Source organism: Notothenia rossii (genome assembly GCF_949606895.1).
Source record: "Notothenia rossii genome assembly, chromosome: 1".
In the NCBI taxonomy this organism is placed as follows: Eukaryota; Metazoa; Chordata; class Actinopteri; order Perciformes; family Nototheniidae; genus Notothenia; species Notothenia rossii.
Window position 1 is genome coordinate 6,646,685 of NC_136912.1, and position 20,947 is coordinate 6,667,631.

At 39.9% G+C, this 20,947-nt stretch overlaps 3 protein-coding genes and 1 long non-coding RNA gene across 4 annotated transcripts; 2 read left to right on the forward strand and 2 right to left on the reverse strand.

Moving 5' to 3' along the window:
* The first annotated feature begins 4,050 nt into the window (after window positions 1-4,050).
* LOC307038028 (uncharacterized protein) lies at window positions 4,051-10,214 on the forward strand. Its single transcript, XM_079679326.1, has 7 exons — window positions 4,051-4,229; window positions 5,025-5,075; window positions 5,206-5,239; window positions 5,332-5,357; window positions 5,688-6,644; window positions 6,736-6,778; window positions 9,084-10,214. The coding sequence occupies exons 1-5, from the start codon at window positions 4,203-4,205 to the stop codon at window positions 6,363-6,365; spliced, it is 816 nt and encodes a 271-aa protein (XP_079535452.1). The 5' UTR covers window positions 4,051-4,202; the 3' UTR covers window positions 6,366-6,644; window positions 6,736-6,778; window positions 9,084-10,214.
* Window positions 10,215-10,360: 146 nt separating this feature from the next.
* On the reverse strand, window positions 10,361-12,270 carry LOC307038049. Its single transcript, XR_013807865.1, has 3 exons — window positions 12,180-12,270; window positions 11,563-11,773; window positions 10,361-11,461 (listed from the first exon to the last, which is right to left on the reverse strand). It is a non-coding gene; the product is annotated as an uncharacterized lncRNA (long non-coding RNA).
* Window positions 12,175-16,520, forward strand: cUnh6orf120 (chromosome Un C6orf120 homolog). The gene is made up of 2 exons (XM_079679345.1): window positions 12,175-12,299; window positions 15,203-16,520. The coding sequence occupies exon 2, from the start codon at window positions 15,250-15,252 to the stop codon at window positions 15,838-15,840; it is 591 nt and encodes a 196-aa protein (XP_079535471.1). The 5' UTR covers window positions 12,175-12,299; window positions 15,203-15,249; the 3' UTR covers window positions 15,841-16,520.
* A 1,586-nt stretch (window positions 16,521-18,106) lies between these two features.
* mrpl21 (mitochondrial ribosomal protein L21) lies at window positions 18,107-19,339 on the reverse strand. Its single transcript, XM_079679332.1, has 2 exons — window positions 18,951-19,339; window positions 18,107-18,480 (listed from the first exon to the last, which is right to left on the reverse strand). Exons 1-2 carry the CDS (start codon window positions 19,305-19,307, stop codon window positions 18,259-18,261), a joined length of 579 nt encoding a protein of 192 aa, XP_079535458.1. The 5' UTR covers window positions 19,308-19,339; the 3' UTR covers window positions 18,107-18,258.
* Window positions 19,340-20,947: the final 1,608 nt, after the last annotated feature.

The following is a 20,947-nucleotide window of genomic DNA, read 5'->3' on the forward strand; positions in this document are numbered from 1 at the left end:
CAGGTTTAGGAGTGTGTTTATGGAAATATTTGACCATTCTTCCAGAAGCGGCAACTGAAGTTCGATGAAGAGACTGGCTCTCAGGCTGTGCTCCTAATTCATCCCAAGGGTGTTCTATTGGTTTGAGGTCAGGACTCTGTGCAGGCCAGTCAAGTTCATCCACACCAAACTCTGTCATCCATGTCTTTATGGACCTTGCTTTGTGCACTGGTGCACGGTCATGTTGGAACATGAAGGGGCCATTCCCAAACTGTTTTCAAAGTTGGGAGTATGGAATTGTCCAAAATCTCTTGGTTAAATTACCTCACAAATGCGCTTCTGGAAGAATGGTAAAAAATTCCCATAAACACACTCCTAAACCTTGTGGAACGCTCTGCTTATTTATATAACAAATAATTCATGGAACGACAGATGTCCCGTAATGTAGTGGAGTAAAAGTAAGATATTTTACTTTGAAATGTAGTGGAGTAAAAGTAAAAAGTCCCCCAAAATGGAAATACTTAAGTAAAGTACAGATACTTCAAAAAAGTACTTAAGTACAGTAACGAATTACATTTAATTCGTTACTGTCCACCACTGTGTGTAAGTAATACTGAGTAACTATACTGGGTTAATATTTTTGGGGTGAACTAAATAGAGTATGTCACTATAAAACAGGGCGATAATCCTTTGCACTATGGGCTGCTTAAAAAAAATTGCAAAACTAAGAGTATACCCACTTCTCCAGGGACTACTACACCACTGCCTACGAGTGGCCTGGATATTAGGCAAAAAGAAAAGGCCCTTTACGGACGCAGAGACAGTCAAAGAGTGTATACTTGCATCAATTGAGGAAGTGGTTGCAGATGAGAAAATCAGAAAAAGCGTTATTGACTCAATTAAGAACATTCCGATTTCTGACACGTCAACATCAAGGAGAGTGGAGACCCTTGCATCGGACGTTTTTGAGATTCTCTTGGACAAACTGAGAAAGGCGGAGGTTATGTCGCTAGCTATTGATGAATCCACTGACAGCAGCGATGTTGCACAGCTGTGCCTCTATGTTAGATTTTTTGATGGTGAGTGCTTTCGGGAGGATCTACTTGGATTAATTCCTTTGGATGGACACACGACCGGTGAGGTGATGTTCCACAAAGTGGTTTCGTTTTTCAAGGAGCACAAGTTGGGATTGGATCGTATTAACATGCTTGTAACGGATGGGGCCCCTGCGATGTCGGGCCGAACACAGGGACTGTCCGCTAGGCTGGCAGATGTGGCTCCACAGCTGAGATCGCTTCATTGCCTCATCCACCAAAGCCTCCTGTGCGCAAAACTGAGTGGTGAGTTAAAAAACACAATGGACTCTGTCATGGTGGTTTCGTTTTTCAAGGAGCACAAGTTGGAATTGGATCGTATTAACATGCTTGTAACGGATGGGGCCCCTGCGATGTCGGGCCGAACACAGGGACTGTCCGCTAGGCTGGCAGATGTGGCTCCACAGCTGAGATCGCTTCATTGCCTCATCCACCAAAGCCTCCTGTGCGCAAAACTGAGTGGTGAGTTAAAAAACACAATGGACTCTGTCATGGCGATTATTAACTTTATTCGTTGTAACTCCAGTTTACAGCACCGCCTTTTCCGCCAGATGTTGTCAGACATGTCAGCTCGATATAATGATTTGCTCATGCACAGTGACATTAGATGGCTAAGCAAAGGAAACGTCTTGAAACGATTTTGTGAACTTAAGGAGATCATGGCGTTTCTCCGCAATTCAAAACATAAAAAAGCCAACGCCTTTCTGTGTCTGATAGAGAATGATGAGTTTTACGCTGCTGTTTGCTTTTTGAGCGACATTTTCCAACATCTGAACCAACTCAATTTGGAGCCGCAGGGCAGAGATAAAGTGGTTACACAACTTGTGGAGAGACTCCATAAGTTTAAAAAAAAGCTCACACTTTTTTTTGCGGATTTATGTCCAGGCAAAATGCTCCATTTTCCAACACTGCGCACTGCAGGTTTACAAATTACCGAAGTGATGACTGGATTTATGGACGCATTGAAAACCAACTTTGCCGCGAGGTTTGAACATTTCAGTCTCCCGACTGAAGTGATGAGATTTGTGAAGGACCCTTTCTCTGTGAATGTAGAGGGGGAGTTTGCACTGAAAGCAAAGGAGCTAATTGTGACATTAAATGAGGCGTCTTTACAACTCGAACTCATTGACATTCAGTCATCAGATGACCTGCGACAGTCATTTCAGCTGGCAGGTTCTGAAAAGTTCTGGACTCATGAAGTCAGCCACGAGAAATTCCCTTATTCAAGGGGTCTTACACTTTTTGTCCTCACACTGTTTGGCTCGACTTACACGTGCGAATCGGCATTCTCACACATGAATGCCATAAAAACTAACAATCGAGCATCCCTCACTGACCAGCATCTGCATCACTGTATGCGTATTGCCATGACAACGTATACTCCCGACTTCCCTGCTCTTGCTAAATCGAAAAAATGCAATTTCTCTCATTAGATGGCATATATCTGCCAAGTTGGTTGCATACTGTATGTCAGTTATCACTATGTTAATCAAAAAAGGTTTGAGTTTTAAAAGGCTGTATGTTGTGGTTTGGTCATTAATACAAGTCTTTTGATAATTGTTTTTGCTTTTAATTAAGCAATTGATGTGGTATGGCTCACTTGTCTTTATTGTTATTATACCATAATATGCACTGTTGTTTGTGTATGGCCCTAAATTGCTATTTTGTGTGAATTATTCGATCATTTAATCTAAATCTAATGATGTTGATGGTTATATTAGCTTCACATGTACTGAGTTCTGAACTTGCCATTTATAAAGGCCTTGGGGCTATTTTTGATTTAATTAAACAACTATGCTGTTGTAGTCATTTCATTTCATACCTTTATTTATGCAGGTGAATCCCATTGAGATCATTGAACTCTTTTTCAAGGGTGACCTGCTGTAGTATTTACTGTATCTGAAGCTCTTAATATGATTGCTCATATTTCAAGCCATTTTCTTCCCGGCCCCTTGCTTTGGATAATTTTCATCAACCGGCCCCCATTCCAAACTAATTGAATAGCCCTGATCTACAACATTAAAATACTTCATATGAATTTAACGAACCCTGTGTTTATTTATTCCAACATATCTAAAATAGGATAAACCAAGGATAGCATCCACTGTAAAATGAAGAATAAGCAAACTATGTAATGCATCCCTTAAAACACATGTTACAAACTTTTTTGTGCATGTATGTTCTTCAATGGTGTGCAAAAGCTGTCAGAAACTCAACGTCACGCACACACACCTTAAACATTGAACAAAGCACCGTCTTACAGCACGTTCAATATTTTAATTTAATATTTCTAATTTGTAAACTTGTTTATTACTCTCTCATACTCGCTCGCGCACACACATATAGGCCTACACACATACGCACAAGCAACAACAAAAAAGTGCCTGTCAAGCCATGACTTTCTTTTGTGTTCCACCACAATATTGCACGCGGTGCAATACAGTTTACCACCACTTTCGTTTCGTGTATTGATTTGCACGGACTTCAGCGGAAATATCTGTGGGCAAATGCGATCTTTTTGCGTCGCACATGTTTTCAACTTAGGATCACTGTGTTTAGTCTAGAAAAATGTAAATGTGTGCATTTTATTATAAAGTTGTGTATATTTACAGACTGTTCCAACAACTAAGAAGCTTATAAACATCAGGTTTAAAACTAAGAGTTTTACAACACAATTAAAGATGTTTGGAGTTTTATTTGAGTTATTAATTTACATTTTTTTGTCAAAGAGATGCTGATTTGAAACCGTTGTTACATACAGTTACGGCCTTTCCTGTTTCTGCCGGAGAGAGGGGAGTTTGTCCCAAAGCCTCCATCTGACAGGAGGGAGCCTCATGTGTCACTCCACGGAGTTCACTCCGTCACGGAGGGGGAGTGTGTAGGGCGTGGTTTGGGATTGGGCCTCTGTTTACAAGGAAGTGAGCCTACGTCATCATGATGAGGCATCTAGGGACTAAGGTGGTTGGTCAAATTTGCGGAATAGTTGGGGTAATTGGAGGAGCGCTTTTTCATCAGCTATAGGCCTACTTGCTGCTTTCACTATCCATCAACATCAAGATAACGGGATTTTAAAATAACACGGACGAGTTGTTCAGCCAAGGATTCTCTGTTAATAAAGTTCACTACAAAATGTCTCTGGGACGAATCATAGACAAGGTGAGGAGTCCTAGCCATCGGCTGTTAACATGACGTAGCAAAACTGACTTTAGCTTGAACTCACTTTAACGCTAATGCAGTTCATTTTATTTGTAGGTACATTTCATATCCATAAAAATAAATCATATTGATCACAAACGCATTTCATAATCAGAGTTGTACATGTACTCAAGTACTGTACATAAGTAGAATTGTGAGATATGTGTACTTTACTTTTTACGAGTTTTTCAATGTTTTGCTACTTTGTACTATTCCACTACAATTATTTAACCCCTTTAGTCACTTTGAAGATTCGGGTTAATGATGTGAAATATAAACAACACTTAAATAAGGCTTTAGTGACACCTCGAGTAAAATAACAAGCTCAGTAAACAAAGGGATTGCACCTTTTAACAACTGTGATAAACACTTTAATGCATCAATAAGTATAATCAAAACATAGAATAAATATTATTTTGGGACAATTTGCATAATGAGTACTTTCGGTGCTTTAAGTATATGTTGATGCTAATACTTTTCTACTTTTACTTGTAACAGAGTATTCCTACACTCTGGTACTTTTACTTAAGTGCAAGATGTGAGCACTTCTTGAACAGGGTAATTGTAAAAATCGTATATCAAAATGTGCAGTTTTCAGCAAAAAAAGAAGGTATTTCTCCTTTTTTTTGGACTAAATTATCAATCAAGAAATCTGACAGATGAATAAATAGTGAAAAGTCAGGGGTTTATAATGAATTGCCATGTGGCCTGGTCTCATTGTGAATCTTTTTTGTTTTGACTCCTTGCACGATGAAGCCCTTGAACGCTACGCTGTCAAAGATCGAGCTCACCAAGCTGGACTCAAAGGTTTGGGTCGCTTTGAGCATACTCTGCACACAATACAATCCTCTGATTCAGGTGGCAGTTCATCCACCGCCCTCACTGAACTCAGATATTCATTACGGCTTTTATAATGAAACACTTATCTTCTCCTCAGAGCGTGGAAGAGTTGAGAGAGGAGTCAATAAGCTGTAAGTATAACTAAAACGTGAATAGCTATTTAGAGATTTTTGTAAACTATATATTTATTGATTTGATTACTTTCATATGACTTCCCACACAGCCCAGAGCATCACAGACACCTCTCAGGTAAATAGACCTCTGTGTTTATTGCAACACTTCAGCCTTGACGTATCATAGACTGCATTACATTAATACACACACAATGTACAACATTATTTTGTATTACAGCTGATTTTTATTTCATATTTCATTCCATTGCAATGTAAATACTGTTATATTTTACTATATATTTTTAATAATTTTGTATATTTTTCTAGTTCTCTACCTGTGTTTTTAATTCTTGTTTTTATGCACCACGACACCAAGTCAAATTCCTCGTACGAGTACACCTACCTGGTAATAAACTTGTTTCTGATTCTGATATTATATCTTTAATGTTTTGTTTATTTTATTCAGCGCTGTCTGAACGATACCTTCACTGTCTCTGAAGAACAGCCCTCCATGTACACGTTCAGTCCTTCACCACCTTGCTATCCTGCTGCAAGAGCCTCCTTGGACGCGTCTCTCAGGTCTAGAAGGCATTCTGTTTCTGCACACCCACTGCAGACTGACGGCTGCTCTGTGTATGCTTCGGACCCCTCCTCTGTTAAAGAGAGACTGGACATCTACGGTGCTCCTGTCAGGAAGAGTTTCTTAGAGGCCCGGAGGGTAACCGACCTCAGATCACCTCATGCCTTTTCCAGAAGCCCCAGAAGCCATTCTGTGGAAAGCTGTTCCAGAGAGCCTACGAAGCCCAGATTACTGTCCACCCCGCCACAAAAGCTAACTGTGCCACTGAGAATGCGTCACCCTCAAGACCCCCATATTTCCCCCCACCAACAGCTGCGTTCCCCTCAGTCAGCTTCCGCAGCAGAGAGTCGCCACAGGCTCCGGCCGAACCTTTCCTCGGACTCCTCCCTGCCATCAGTGCGTGCCCCTTACTCCCCGAAGAAGCTCGACGAGGACTTTCTAAAGGTCTACCTCAAGTCTGGTTCCCTTAATGGGATTTCCTGCCGCCTCTGTGCGAGAAGCTCTAAGGCCAGCATAAGCTCGGCTCTGGCAGCTCTCGCCCCGTCGCCGCCCCGCTCAGTGTGAGGAAACGCCACAGGGAGTGAAATGTGGACAGCCAGCCCCAGTCGAAACGCCACAGGGACGAGTGATGCCCGTCCTCCCCCAGGTCCGTACGGCACGGCAAAGAGCTTCTGAGGCGCCGTCTCTCTCCGTATGAGCAGTCCCATGATGGCGTCTCCTATAGCGCCACTAGACCCAGCATGTTCCAAAGATTCAACACCCAGCAGCGCTCAGCAGAAGCACATCAGGAGACCTGGAGGAGTCTGCGCCGCCATGTGTCTGCAGCTCCTTTTCATGACATGGGTGAGCCTGCTCAGTAAAACACAATATTATACTGCAGGAGACTTTATTTATGTCCTGTCTGATGTTTAAATTGAGCCACTTTCTTCTACAGGAAGTTCGCTTGAGAACAGAAGAAACCATGGCTGGTCTCCCAGGTGAGTATAAGGAACTCTGAACACTGTTTGTTTTTCTATGCAAGCCCATTGCGGCCAACGAAAGAAAAAAGTTCAAGTAACCTGGAATAACCTGGAATAATGACTCGGTATTTGTGGGTATGCTATTTTGGTAACAGAGCAAAAAACACATCAAATCAACCCGTTTGAAATGAAGAGGCAGGAGGAGATGTGGGTTGTGGTTTCTAATGAGACCTATGACCCTGTTATGAAACTTCCTCTCCGCAGAGGCAGTTTCATAACAGCGTCATGTAGATTTTGTTAAGTGCGGTTTCACCATTTTGTTAAAATGTGTAACCATTTTGTTTCCAGTGAAGTGGTTTCCCTTCATTGTAAGGATGAAAACTTAACTTCCTTACTTGTAGGTTAGTGTGTGCACATAAAAAAAGTGCAACTACAGACTTATAGAAAATGTTCAGGCTTGTTATTCTGCTAATTTAAAAATAAATATGTTTAATGATTGCTGCAGACACTGAGGAATCAATATGAATCTAAACTGAGCAAGTCCATTTCAGCTACCTGTAGATTTAGGGTTAGGGTTAGGTAACTAAATGTCACGTGGTCGATTAGTGATTTATTTGCAGGGGATATTAATGGTCCCCTATTTTACTTTTTTTCATCAGTATATTACAGGTCTCAGATATATCCGGAGCCTGTCTCTGATTGGCTGAAACACCAGATCATTGCAGCATTACCCATAATCCCCTCTGTTTCAGCCCTGTTTCCAAAGTGCTGATTCTCTGTCTGTTAAAGTTTAGATGAAAATAAGGAGTCCCTCCCCACGCCCCTCTGAGAGACATTTGGTTACAAAGAACACAATGGTGCTCTAGGAGGAGATTCAGGTGATAAGGTGGGGGGGGGTTACCTTGGTTGTTGATTGGCTAATGGTTACACAAGACAAAACATCGTTATGACATCATAAAGTGGCCAAAATCTGATCAGCTCATTTTCAGACAGGTTTTTATATAAATGGATCAGGACAAAAAGAGAGAGAATCTTTGTTCCTGAAACTTTCAGAGTCTCTTTCCACAGAGGGGACACATGTTGATGTAGAAGAGACATGAAGAAGAGGGGACACATGTTGATGTAGAAGAGACATGAAGAAGAGGGGACACATGGTGATGTAGAGGAGACATGAAGAAGAGGGGACACTTGTTGATGTAGAAGAGACATGAAGAAGAGGGGACACATGTTGATGTAGAACAGACATGAAGAAGAGGGGACACATGTTGATGTAGAGAGACATGAAGAAGAGGGGACACATGTTGATGTGGAAGAGACATGAAGTAGAGGGGACACATGTTGATGTAGAAGAGACATGAAGTAGAGGGGACACATGTTGATGTAGAAGAGACATGAAGAAGAGGGGACACATATTGATGTAGAAGAGACATGAAGAAGAGGGGACACATGTTGATGTGGAAGAGACATGAAGAAGAGGGGACACATGTTGATGTGGAAGAGACATGAAGAAGAGGGGACACATGTTGATGTGGAAGAGACATGAAGAAGAGGGGACACATGTTGATGTGGAAGAGACATGAAGAAGAGGGGACACATGTTGATGTGGAAGAGACATGAAGAAGAGGGGACACATGTTGATGTGGAAGAGACATGAAGAAGAGGGGACACATGTTGATGTAGAAGAGACATGAAGAAGAGGGGACACATGTTGATGTGGAAGAGACATGAAGAAGAGGGGACACATGTTGATGTAGAAGAGACATGAAGAAGAGGGGACACATGTTGATGTAGAAGAGACATGAAGAAGAGGGGACACATGTTGATGTGGAAGAGACATGAAGAAGAGGGGACACATGTTGATGTAGAAGAGACATGAAGAAGAGGGGACACATGTTGATGTAGAAGAGACATGAAGAAGAGGGGACACATGTTGATGTAGAAGAGACATGAAGAAGAGGGGACACATGTTGATGTAGAAGAGACATGAAGAAGAGGGGACACATGTTGATGGAGAAGAGACATGAAGGAGAGGGGACACATGTTGATGTAGAAAAGACATGAAGAAGAGGGGACACATGTTGTTGTAGAAGAGACAAGAAGAAGTGGATTTTGCATAATTGGTGACCCTAAATCATTATTTTGAGATACTAATCCATTACTTTCATAACATTTTCCAGCATGATTTTTTTTCTTCATTTCATCACAAGGCTTAGTTTCAAACTTATTTGTTTCTTTTAAAGCAAAGATGGGATTACCCAGTCTGTGTTTGTGCTTCCGAGTATTGATTTGTTCTCATTACCCTCTATTTTTCAATATCTTTCAGAAAATAGTGAAAAAGGATAACTGCGGCCTGCCAACAAAAGAAGGAAAACCGTTATGTGAGGAAAGTTGCCGATAAAATATTGGTGAAAAAGAAACAAACGATCTCTAAAGCTTGAAGCATTTCTCTGTGAGCCCAGGCTCTTTGATCAGTAAATGCATCTGTTGAATTTTATATTTCCAAGCAGCTGTCACAAGTCCATTAGCTTCTCATCCAACTTGGTGTCTGCGTCACATGGCAATGTGACAGCCGCTTCATTATTGCATTGTTTTAAGTGTGTGTGTTTTATATATTTTTATTGTGTGATTTAACTTTTAAACTGGTTTTAACTTCCTGCATGCTTTTATTTTTGAAATGTTTGGCGTTGCCATGCTGATTAACAATGAGTGACCACACCTGGAGCCAATTTGCACCAACAGCCCTGCCTACACATGGAAGGAGAAGAGCAGCAGAGGGAGACTGAGGGGCCGTTTCTCAATGTCGAGGAAGGCTGCTCCAGAGACACTATTTCATACATCGAGTGCCGCTGAAGGACTGTTCCAATGTCGAGGATGCTTGGAATTCTACCTAGGCCGGCGTACTTCGAGGCTGCACATGTGTATCCTGCGCGGTCTTAAAATCCCCACAATGCTTTGCGCACGGACCAATTTCCAAATATTTGGCGGAAATCGCACTCCATTTAAGGCGGGGCCTCGCATATGACGCACACCTGCACACCTGTTAGCCTGTTCCACCATTCTTCGTTTTCCGAGGCTAGGAAGGATTCTTGCCTCGCTTCTGAAGCAAGTATCTCGGAAGACATGTCCTACCAAGGAAGCGGCCTCGACATTGAGGAGAAACTGAAGGAGACAGCAGAGGCAGAACGCAGCAGGAGCACAGGCGAACAGGGATTAAGAGACCAGCACCCGTGGACGGAGCACCTTTGCAGCCCTGGAAAGACTCTGGTTTTGAAGAAAAAGCTTTTAACCTTTTTAGCATTTAAATGTTTTGTATTGTTTTAACTGCGTTTAATTGTATTTTAAAATAGTTTTAGACTATCTTTTTACTGAGATGATATTTTAGACAGCTCTGATTTTAGTTTCTTAGTAACGTTGTTATGTTCTCCTGAATACATTATTGTGTTAAAATCTTAAACGTAGTAGTTGGCTCCTTGATTTCCCAGTTTTGCTCTCTACCTGATTTAAAATAACCCTTTCCCTCTCCATAAATGATACCGCTCCTTTACATCTGGGCGTTTTGCACACAAACTGTCAAAGCTATCTATTTTATTATGATTGTTACTCTTATTAGTTCTCTCAACATTTGAACTCTTGTGCTATGACACATCATTACCGAAGTTAATACAATTTGTGTTTGTTTTATCTGTTATAATAATAATACAATTGTAAATGTCAAAATGCAGATTATGAAGAGGAAAATAAGTTTCTTTAATTTGCAGGTATTATGTTTATTAAAAGTTTCCATTATATGTATGCAAGTTTTAAAGTTAAGACAAACAAATATCAGTCAGACCCGGAGGAAGTCATAAAATAAAGAACAGTTTTCTCTTTTGGTCACGATGGAAAGTGAAAACTATAAAGAATTTTACGAAAAACAAATTTACATGGTAGCTTTCAAAAACAAATAAAGGCATGACGAAGTCAACAGATGACACTTCAGCAAGGAGAGAGTGGAGGTTATCCAAAGTAACATTTTCAACATGAGAAATAGTTCAGATAATAATTATAGCATCTTTCACTGAAATAGATTTCACAAAGTGCTTCACAAGTAAAAGGTTACAATGAAGACCACAAAAACATAAATACAATAACAACACGAGGCAGACATTAAGGTCAACATAAAAACAAAGCACAGACCACGTGAGTCCTGAAAGGAACAGACATGAGAACAGAACACATCAGACACATCTCAAGTCGAGACAAAAGCCAATGTAAAAAGATAGGTCTTCTTCAGTAGTTCTTTAAAAAGCTTCCACAGAGACTGTCTATAGGGAGAGAGTTCCACCGTGTTGGAGCTCCACCTGAAAGGCACGGTCACCTGTAGTTTTTAAACGACACCGTGGGACAGCCAAGACTTAAGTGACCTACTGGCGATGTAAGGATGGAGAAGGTCACATATATATTCCGGTGCATTTCCACGCATGGCTCTGTAATAACCAGAACCTTCAAATCAATTCAAAAACGAGTCAGGAGCCGATGTAAGGATTTTACAATGTGTGTAATGTGTGTCATCCTGCTGGACCTGGTTAACAGTCTTGGAGCAGCATTCTGGACCATTTGAGAGATGACTTGCTGAGATGTGAAGTATAGGGTGAGCTACTTCAGATGGTGTATAACTGCCTGCATGTCCTCAGTTTGGAGAAACAGCAAAGCATTGTACTGCTGGGGACAAAAGTATACTTTAGCCACCTAAAACAGGCCCACTTAACAACATCAGATCAGTTCAAGTGTATACTTAATTGACAATATTTTCAACACATTACCTTGCAGTAAGACAGCCTTTTCTGACTGCAGCTATGGAGTCTTTGGTATTTTGCTTGACTCAAAGCCCCCAGACTCCATTGACTGAACAGCTTTTAGGTGGCTTCAATACATTCTGGCTGCTGCCCAGAACATGTCATTGCTCTTCCAATGTCGGGCTATGCTGGATGCCATCAGGACATTCACCAACCATGTTTACGCGTACAATCTCACCTGAAAACATCCACATTATTACTCTAGTTGACAGAATTTTTACATTTTTATTTATATTGGGCCATTTAGAAATGTTTAAATGTGTCATAAAAAAGAGAGAAAACCTCATAAAAAAATGATTTTATTGATAGATAGATAGATAGATAGATAGATAGATAGATAGATGGATGGATGGATAGATAGATAGACAGACAGACAGACAGATAGATAGATGGATGGATAGATAGATAGATGGATAGATAGATAGATATAGATAGATAGATAGATAGATAGATAGATAGATAGATAGGTAGATATTCATTTATTCTTGCTTTATTAATTATTTGGGGCCTTCAGTTCAGATAAATAGTATGTGATTAAATAAAGAGAGAACCTTGTATTAATGAAGTTTAAATACTTCAGTTACCATGGTCCCCCAGTAGGCGTCGCTAATGATCCGCTCTTGACTGTAGGTGAGTGAGAGGAAAAGGAAGTGAAGAAGTGAACTTTGTTTGGACGAAGATGTTGGTTAGGAAATGACAGCTGTGTGAGTAAACGTCTTTTAAATTACTTATCGATACGTGTTTAATAATCATTGGTAATTTAATTAAATCAAGAGTTAAGTTATTCGGCAGCAGCTATATTCTGTAAACTTAAGCGGATTTAGCTCAAACTGTACAAGCTAGTTAGCATCGTTAGCATCGTGATAGCTATGAGAAGCTAACCTGGTTAAATAAGTAAGAATCTGCTGTTAGCTTCGGTAGCCTGATTCATGCTTATCAGAATATAAACTCGTAGGTATGTTATCAAATATAGAAATTACTAATGTAATTAAATAATCGCGTATTATACTTATTTGCTGGGTTGTATAAAGAGAGCTGGGTAAAACGTTCATTCCTTTGAGAGTTTCTCAGTGCCGCCTGAAGCCCAAAATGGAGCTGTAGATTCAGAAAGTACCCGGATGTAGGCCCACAGAGCATGCGTAGTTGAGCTTTTCCTTGAAGTGGAGGGCTGTAACTCTGGATTCAGCTTTTGGCGCATATTAAAACTTTTTAGACCCCAAATGAATTACATTAGCTACTTTTATTTTGTGTTAGCTGTCATTTGGCCTTTCAATAGTGTTTTATTTGCCGGATAGTTAACAGATGAATCTTTTATGTTCTGTTTTATTTACTATTCTGAGATTCTTATATTTCATAATTGTCTATTTTTTACTCTAATATGTTCTAAGTATGTGTAATGCCCTGTTTTACATGCTGCTGCAACGAAAAAAATTCCCACTTTGGGATTGTTAAAGTATATATTTGATCTTTATTTTATTTGTGGGCCAAAATGACGTCACGGGAGTTGTAGTACCACCGTTTGGCCGCTACGCCCATTCATAAAAACCGGCTTCAACGGCCGGCGCACTTCCTGGTTTAGGTTCAGGTTTATGCTGATGGCAGGTGTTAGCATGTTAGCATTAATCGACACTAACTGCGTTACAATACAAACTAAACCCGTTTTTATATCACATGTCTGGTTTGAAAGTGTTGGGGCTGATAATTTAAAGCTAATACTGTGTTTTAACATGAAATGTGTTGTTTCCCCCTCGTATCAAAGGTCGGTCTCACCGGTAGATTTAGCACCGAGCAGATTATTTTTAGCTCTGCTGCGGGTCAGAGGTTTATTTTAAACTGTCCTGAGAGGGAGGGCATCCGCAGCCTGGGTTAATTATGTTTTACTTTATAACGGCACTGGTGTAAACTCATTTAGTGGATTTGTTCAAGTACTGTTCTTAAGTACACTTTAAAAACGTGTACTTTTCCTGAGTATTTCAATTTTTGTCGATACTTTTTACTCCACTTCATGTCTTTAATACCTTTAGTTACTTTACAGATGTGGATGAATGATGTGAAATATAATCAAGTTTTAAATCAGACTTGAGTTCCACCTGGAGTAAATTCACAAGCTACCCTGCAGTATACAAAGTCATTCAAATTAGCTTCACCTTTACCAGCTTTGAGAACACTTTAATGATCAATCATTATAAAACATATCATATATTTATATAGAAGCAGTAACCAAAATCACAGTGTTTGCAGAAGTATTTAGATATTTGTGTACTTATACGACACTCAGAAAACGCTCCACTAAGTAAAAGTCCTGCATTCAAAACATTTCTTAAAGCATGTTAGTTTTATCAGCAACATGTATTATTGTATTGTAGAAAGGTCAAGCTATTTGTTGTGCAGTAAAATTATCCCTCAGTGTATACAATAACACTTCAATGGTCAGATCAAATCTGAAATGTGAATCCATGTGTAACATCAACAGACAAATATCAAGACACAATACATGACAAACAGACAACAAACATTGAACATAACATGATCACTGAGAGAAAACCTGCTCAAAAAGCCTCCAGCGTGCATTTGATAGTATAACTATTAGGGGAGTAAAAGTCATATCTGCATTAGAAATGTAGTGGAAATATCAAAAAGCCTCGAATAGAAATACTTAAGTAGGGTACAAGTACTCCAAAAGAAACTCACGTACAGTACTAAAGTAATTTACTTTGTTACTTCCGCCATTAAGTACAATATTGCTGGTTTGTTCCTTACTTGGGTGCTTTTAGGTTTATTCTTCTTTATATGTTAGGCAGTGGTAGTATTTTGAACATTTACATAAGTTAAAGTACTAATAATAACACTAAAAAAACTCCACTGTAAGTTAAAGTCCACTATTCAAAACATACTTAAACGTACTTAATTGAAAATAAGTCAAATATGATCAGAAATGTACATCAAGACCCTTAAATGTACTTTTTTTTTAAAATCTGGGATCAAACTCTGTATTTGATTGACTGGTGCATACAACGGTTAGAAAACAGGTTATTTTTTGCTACAGAAGTGGCAACAATAATTCAAAGTGGGAAAGTCACTAAAATCTATCAAAAGACTGATCAGCTGGGAAAAGCACAAGTTGAACCCATGCTGTTTTTAAATGTTATATCATATAAAACCTGTTTGGCTGCCTTTTCAGAAATCAGAAACAGGTTTGTTGATAAGCAGGTTCAAGCTTACGAGAAATAAGCCTTTACATAAACAGTCAACAAAGATAGAATGTAAGAAAAGGACCAAAAAATGAAACTATTATAACATTAAAATATAGAGAAATATGTACATTAAATATAGGTACTGAAAAACTACAAACGGTATAATAAAACAAAATTAGAAAAATGAAATATGTGCAGTATGTAGGGTTAGTCATTTGAATGTTACTATTATAACAAATATAGAGAAATATTTACATGAAATATAGGTACCAAAAAACTACGAACAGTATGATAAGAATTTTTTTTTCTTTTTAAATATGTGCAGTATTGTTATGAAAAGTGGAAAACTGTGCAAGTATTACAAGAACATATAATGAATGTATTATTGCATTTGTCTCTCCTCTGGCTCTCAGGCTGTCTGGTGTTGCCAGGCGGTGACTGTCTGCCGGATGCCGTCATCATGAAGCTGAGCAGCAGCTTCTTCCTCCTCTTCCTCCTGCTTGTTTCCTTCTCTCTGTCCCAGGCTCAAGGCTTCTTCAGCTCCCCCTCAGACGACGAGGGCCTCCCTGAACACTGGGTGCTGCTCCACGTGGTCCAGGGCCACATCGGGGCGGGGAACTACAGCTACCTGCGCCTCAACCACGATGGCAGAATCATCCTCCACATGCAGAGCCTCAAGGGCGACGCGGACCTCTACGTTTCGGACAAAACGCTGCGTCCCAGCTACGACACGTACAAGCTGCAGTCGGTCACCTGTGGGCCCGACGTGGTGGTGGTGCCGGGGGACCTCTCCAGGCCCGTGGGCATCGGGATCTACGGACACCCGAGCCACAAGGAGAGCGAGTTTGAAATGCGAGTGTTTTACGATCAAACGGTTCCCTTGGATCCGTTCGATAAGGGCTCTTACACCGCGGAGAACGGACAAAAGAAACAGAAATCCCCGGAGGCCGAGGAGGAGCAGGAGGACGTCGACGACTTTGTGGAAGAGGAGTCGATCTTTTGGACAATTCTAATCGGACTTCTGAAGATTATACTGGAGATTTTGTTTTGAGAAATAGTTTCCTTCAGTGCTGCTTTTACACGAGGAGACTCAGATTTTTGTTTTGGCTTCAGTCGACCTTTGATCGAATTATTTTCTTAAAATAAAAACACGTCCGCGAGAATTCTGGCGTTTTAATTACTTCACTTGAAATCAAACGTACTTACTTGATTAGCAGTGAGACCAGTTTAAAGTCTGTATGCTTGGCGATAAGCAGAGTAACTCGGGCCTGGCAGATTCACCACATCTTGTCTTAACTCGTCATATCAACCTCTCAAAGGATGAGAATGCTTTTTAAAAGTTAGGTACACTCATTTTCTTTGGGATAAATGTTAGATCCTCTATTGGACATAAAAAAAGTGATTGAAGGTAAAGAAGCCGTCATGATTTACTGTTAACGTGATTATTTCCTTAATTTAGACTCTAATGGGAACCTGTGAAGATATTTCTACCAACCTGTTGACATCAGTAGCAGCATTTCATTTTGTTCTAATCACTCGATTTTAGTTTTGATTATTTGTTCCCCGCCTGTTGGACAAACTCCTGGTTTTTTAAACATCTCCTCCTGCGTTTTTGGAGTTAGCGGTAAACGTGCTACCACTGAGCAGAAATGTTCAACAGTGCCTTCACGAGGAACGTCTTCTGCAGAGACGATTCAATCAGGTTTCTAAATAAAGCAGTTTTACTTCTGACTGTTAAAACGTGTGTTGTTTTTGATCTTTGTCGGAGGTTTGGGGAAAATGCTCTTCACTTCCTTACTGAGCACTGAAGTGGGTCATTCTGAGAGAAAGGTGATTTTTATAAAGTTAATTCAGGTTATTAATACATGTGTTATTACTTATGTGACTTAACATAACTTTTAGCACTTAAAAACAACAGATTCAGAATAATTTTATAGCATTCATCTGCAAACGATTACTTTCCATTTACAGATTTAAACCCAGTCTAAAGTCACCGTGTTACAAATTAGAGTTAGCCTAGATCAGGGAACTCAAATACACAGTGGGCCAAAATAGAAAAATGGGTACAAGTCGAGGGCCGGACTGGTTCAATGTTTATAGCAAAACGTATAGAAATGAACTTATTGCACATATTAAACCTGGAACTAACAAAGCTTAAATGATTGCCTATAAAAACAACATTAAATAATCAGTTGCATTCATTTCTTATGGCTCTATCTGCAGCTTTTCCAGACTCATTTCTTATGATTACATTTCTCCACAGGCCAACAACAGCTCAAAGAAAAAACCAAACATGCCCTGTTGTCTCAAGAAAGAAAGTGCAGAAGGAAACATCCATGTAAACTCAGTGTGCTGCTGTGTGCTAGTTCAAGCAGATACTTGGCATCTCATCTTGGGTGCAAGCTCATCAATGTTTGGGCTCAGGCTCTGAGCTGAGGAGACCCTCAGGATGGAGTGAAGGTGTGCGTGCAATATAGCGGCGGGCCAGATCTAATAGGAATTAGAAATTATTCTGCGGGCCGAAATTAAATCCACCAAGGGCCTGATTTGGCCCCCGGGCCTTGAGATGGACACCATGGACTGTATATATAAAGTTTGACACGTGTGGCCTAGATCTACTTACAGCCTACTTTACTTCAGTATCTTCATTTCCTGCAACTTATATATAATAATGCGCTTATGTGTTTTTTATACTCTCCAGTGAAAAACATTGCTCTCCAATGGATTGATTTTGACAAAGGTGGAAGAAGTTCTCAGATCGTGTGCTTGAGTAAAGGTAGAAGTACAAGAGTAGGAATAATCCGTTACTCAAGTACTTGTTATGCAGATTGGTCCATTTCAGAATAATGTTTTATAATGATTGATCATGAAAGTGTTCTCAAAGCTGGTAACGGTGCAGCTAGTTTGAATTACTTTGTATACTGCAGGGTAGCTTGTGGATTTACTCCAGGTGGAACTAAAGTCTGATTTAACACTTGATTAGATTTCACATCATTCATCCACATCTGTAAAGTAACTAAAGGTATTAAATACATGTGGTGGAGTAAAAGTACACCATCTACCTCTGAACTGTAGTGGAGTAGAAGTACAAAGTAGCAAAAAATTGGGGTACAGCAGGCTTTACAGTTTATACAGAATACATTTTTATATAATATGACGACCTGTTCAGAAAATATACGTACTTAAGCTAAATAAATTAAACATCTTGGTAGCTGGTTATGCAGAAAATCTACTTGTAATAGAGTTCTTGCACACTTCGGTATTGCCTTGATGTCTTCCACCACTGACTTTTGAAAAGTAAAAACACAATAATTAAATATCAGTAAAAAGATGAATCTTTATTTACAGTTTCAAACAGTCAACAACTGCCAGAAGAGTCACCTCGCCACAGCATTAAAGCAACTCACTAACATTTATTTGCATATTAATATGAATAGAAAGCAGCCAGTCTGTGTGGAATAGTCCATCATCATGAGAGTCTGGGGGCCAGCTCGATGCTGTTGATCCTCAGCACCGTCTGCGGCTGCACGATGATCATCTTGCGCTGGTACCGGTGTCTCTTCCAGAACCGCATGTGCACTTTGGGCCAGGACTCGGTCTTCTCGATGACGGTGGCCTCGACCCGGACCAGATCCCTCCCCAGAAGAGGCCTCCCCACCAGGGTGAAGTCCTCTGCGCCCACCAGCAGCACCTTTCAGAACCAGAATCAGCATCAATTATCACAAAACAGCTTCGTCCACCAGGCTGTCAGGAGGCTGAACTCTCTCCCCCCTCCCCGCAATTTTATTTTAGAAGGTCTTTCCACGTTTTAAATATTTTTATTTAATGAACACATTGTTATCTATTTTTTTCAAGGCTTTTATTCTCATTTGTACACATAGCTACAGTGTAGTTATGACAATGATACATCTTAGATCACAGGCTCCTCCAACAGTGCAACACAATAAAACAGATAATAGTCCAAGTAAATACAAATAAAATAGAATAGAAATAGTGCAGCATAGTCTATATACAAGTAATTGGAATATTGATATATATATAAGTTGCAATCAGATGAATGTTATGGATGCTCTTTCAAAAGTTGAGGTGTTTAACATCTATCAATATCTATCTAACAACATATTGCAATATCACTAGCAACAAATCTAAAAGTAGTATCACCTTCTCCAGGCGGATCGTCTCCCCGCAGCCGGCCTCCAGGTGGTTCTCGATGAGGATCAGGTCCTCTCCGGTGACCTTCCACTGCCGGCTGGCAAAGTGCACCACCGCGAACAGACGCCCGTAGTCCTGCCTCTCGATGCTCCCGTTCACGGTGCTCACCACGGCGGCCTGTCGCCTCGCATCCTCCGCCTCACACACCGGGGGCAGCTGCTCCGGCCACGGGGGGCTGGTCAGCGAGGTCCGGGGCACCAGCACGCCGCTTACAGAGCTCTGTGCTCGGCATACAGCGGGGAACAGGAGAGGGTTTCCCGGTAACAATGTCCTTAACAACAACCCTGCTCCTCTGCACAGCGCCATGTTGACAGAGAAAAGGCTTTGCGCATGCGTGAGGTCAGTTAAGATGTGTGCGCATGCGTGGATTTTACAGTCACGTGACTTGCTGAAAACACACATAACACAGTAAAATACTCAGATAAAATACTTCATATATCCTGTTTTTACTGGGCTTTATGTAGTATGCAGTGGTGGAAAGTAACCAAGTAGTTCAAGTATTATAATTAAGTTGAAGTACTTGTACTTCACTTGAGTATTTATTTTCTACTTTGTACTTCTACCTCACTACAATTCAGAGGTTAATATTTTAATTGTAGCCTACTCCACAGTGGTGGAAAGTACTCAGATCTTGTACTTGAGTTAAAGTATAAGTACTCAGATATTGTACTTGGGTAGAAGTACCAGAGTGTAGGAATACTCTGTTCCAAGTAAAAGTCCTGCATTCAAAATGTTACTCAAGTAAAAGTAAAAAAACTTTCTTTACACACATCAAATAGTAAAATACTCAGTGGTGGAAAGTAACAAATAGAGGTGGGAGAAGTAATCTGATCTTGTACTTGAGTAAAAGTAGAAGTACTCAGATCTTGTGAGTAAAAGTAGAAGTACCAGAGTGTAGGAATACTCTGTTACAGTAAAAGTCCTGCATTCAAAATGTTCCTGAAGCAAAAGTAGAAAAGTATTATCATCAAAATGTAGTTAAAGTAGCGACAGTAAAAGTAGTCATTGTGCAGATTGGTCCATTTCAGAATAATATATATGATATGTTTTATAATGATTGATTATTAAAGTGTTCTCAAAGCTGGTAAAGGAGCAGCTAGTTTGAATGACTTTGTATACTGCAGGGTAGCTTGTGGATTTACTCCAGGTGGAACTAAAGTCTGCTTTAACACTTGATTAGATTTCACATCATTCATCCAGATCTGTAAAGTAACTAAAGGTATTAAATACGTTTCCAGTGACAACATGCATTCAAATTATGTTCATTTGTTGCTCACCTACGATACATTAGAGGCAAACATTACTTTTACGTCACTGCATTTGTATAACCATTTTAGTTATTTTTCAGATGACTGTTTTCATCCCTTTCTTGTCCAGTAGAAAACATGTATCTCCTGAGTGTTTAGTTATGTGTTGAGACAATTCTTCTACACAAAAACCCTCTTGGACCAACTGTGAAATGCATTTTCACAAAGCTGGAAACAGGGCTGTTTTTCTGAGAAACTCATGAAATGTTGACTTATTAGAGATAGGGGGTTCAACACAGGACAGCAACGAAGGTATCATAATGATCAGGATATGAACACCACTTTAGCATTAAGCCCCTTTCCCACTATACAACATACCCACTTTTACATTGCACAAAATACCCACTAACCTCTGGCTATTTATACTTTTATATAACAGTACAATAACAGGAATTTAAACCATGATCATAATTACAAAAAATAACATACAAAACAAATATGCTGTCCTCACTGATCATCGTAAAACACTTTTATTCTTTGAAAAACAACAGCGAAAAACCCACTAATTTAAGTCTTTGATGTCTTTCCACTGTTTGAACAATCACCATCATTAGTTTGGGGAATTTGAAAGACGGTCTGAATAAGTAACACATATAAACAAAGAAATACTCATCGGAACATTTTCACTTTCAACCAACC

Coding starts and splice junctions, on each gene's coding strand:
- cUnh6orf120 (XM_079679345.1), top strand. CDS start 15,250: ATGAAGCTGAGCAGCAGCTTCTTCCTCCTCTTCCTCCTGCTTGTTTCC.
- mrpl21 (XM_079679332.1), bottom strand. CDS start 19,307: ATGGCGCTGTGCAGAGGAGCAGGGTTGTTGTTAAGGACATTGTTACCG. Junction 18,481..18,950: donor AGACGATCCGCCTGGAGAAG/GTGATACTACTT, acceptor TGGTTCTGAAAG/GTGCTGCTGGTGGGCGCAGA.
- LOC307038028 (XM_079679326.1), top strand. CDS start 4,203: ATGTCTCTGGGACGAATCATAGACAAG. Junction 4,230..5,024: donor TGGGACGAATCATAGACAAG/GTGAGGAGTCCT, acceptor TGCACGATGAAG/CCCTTGAACGCTACGCTGTC. Junction 5,240..5,331: donor GAGAGAGGAGTCAATAAGCT/GTAAGTATAACT, acceptor CTTCCCACACAG/CCCAGAGCATCACAGACACC.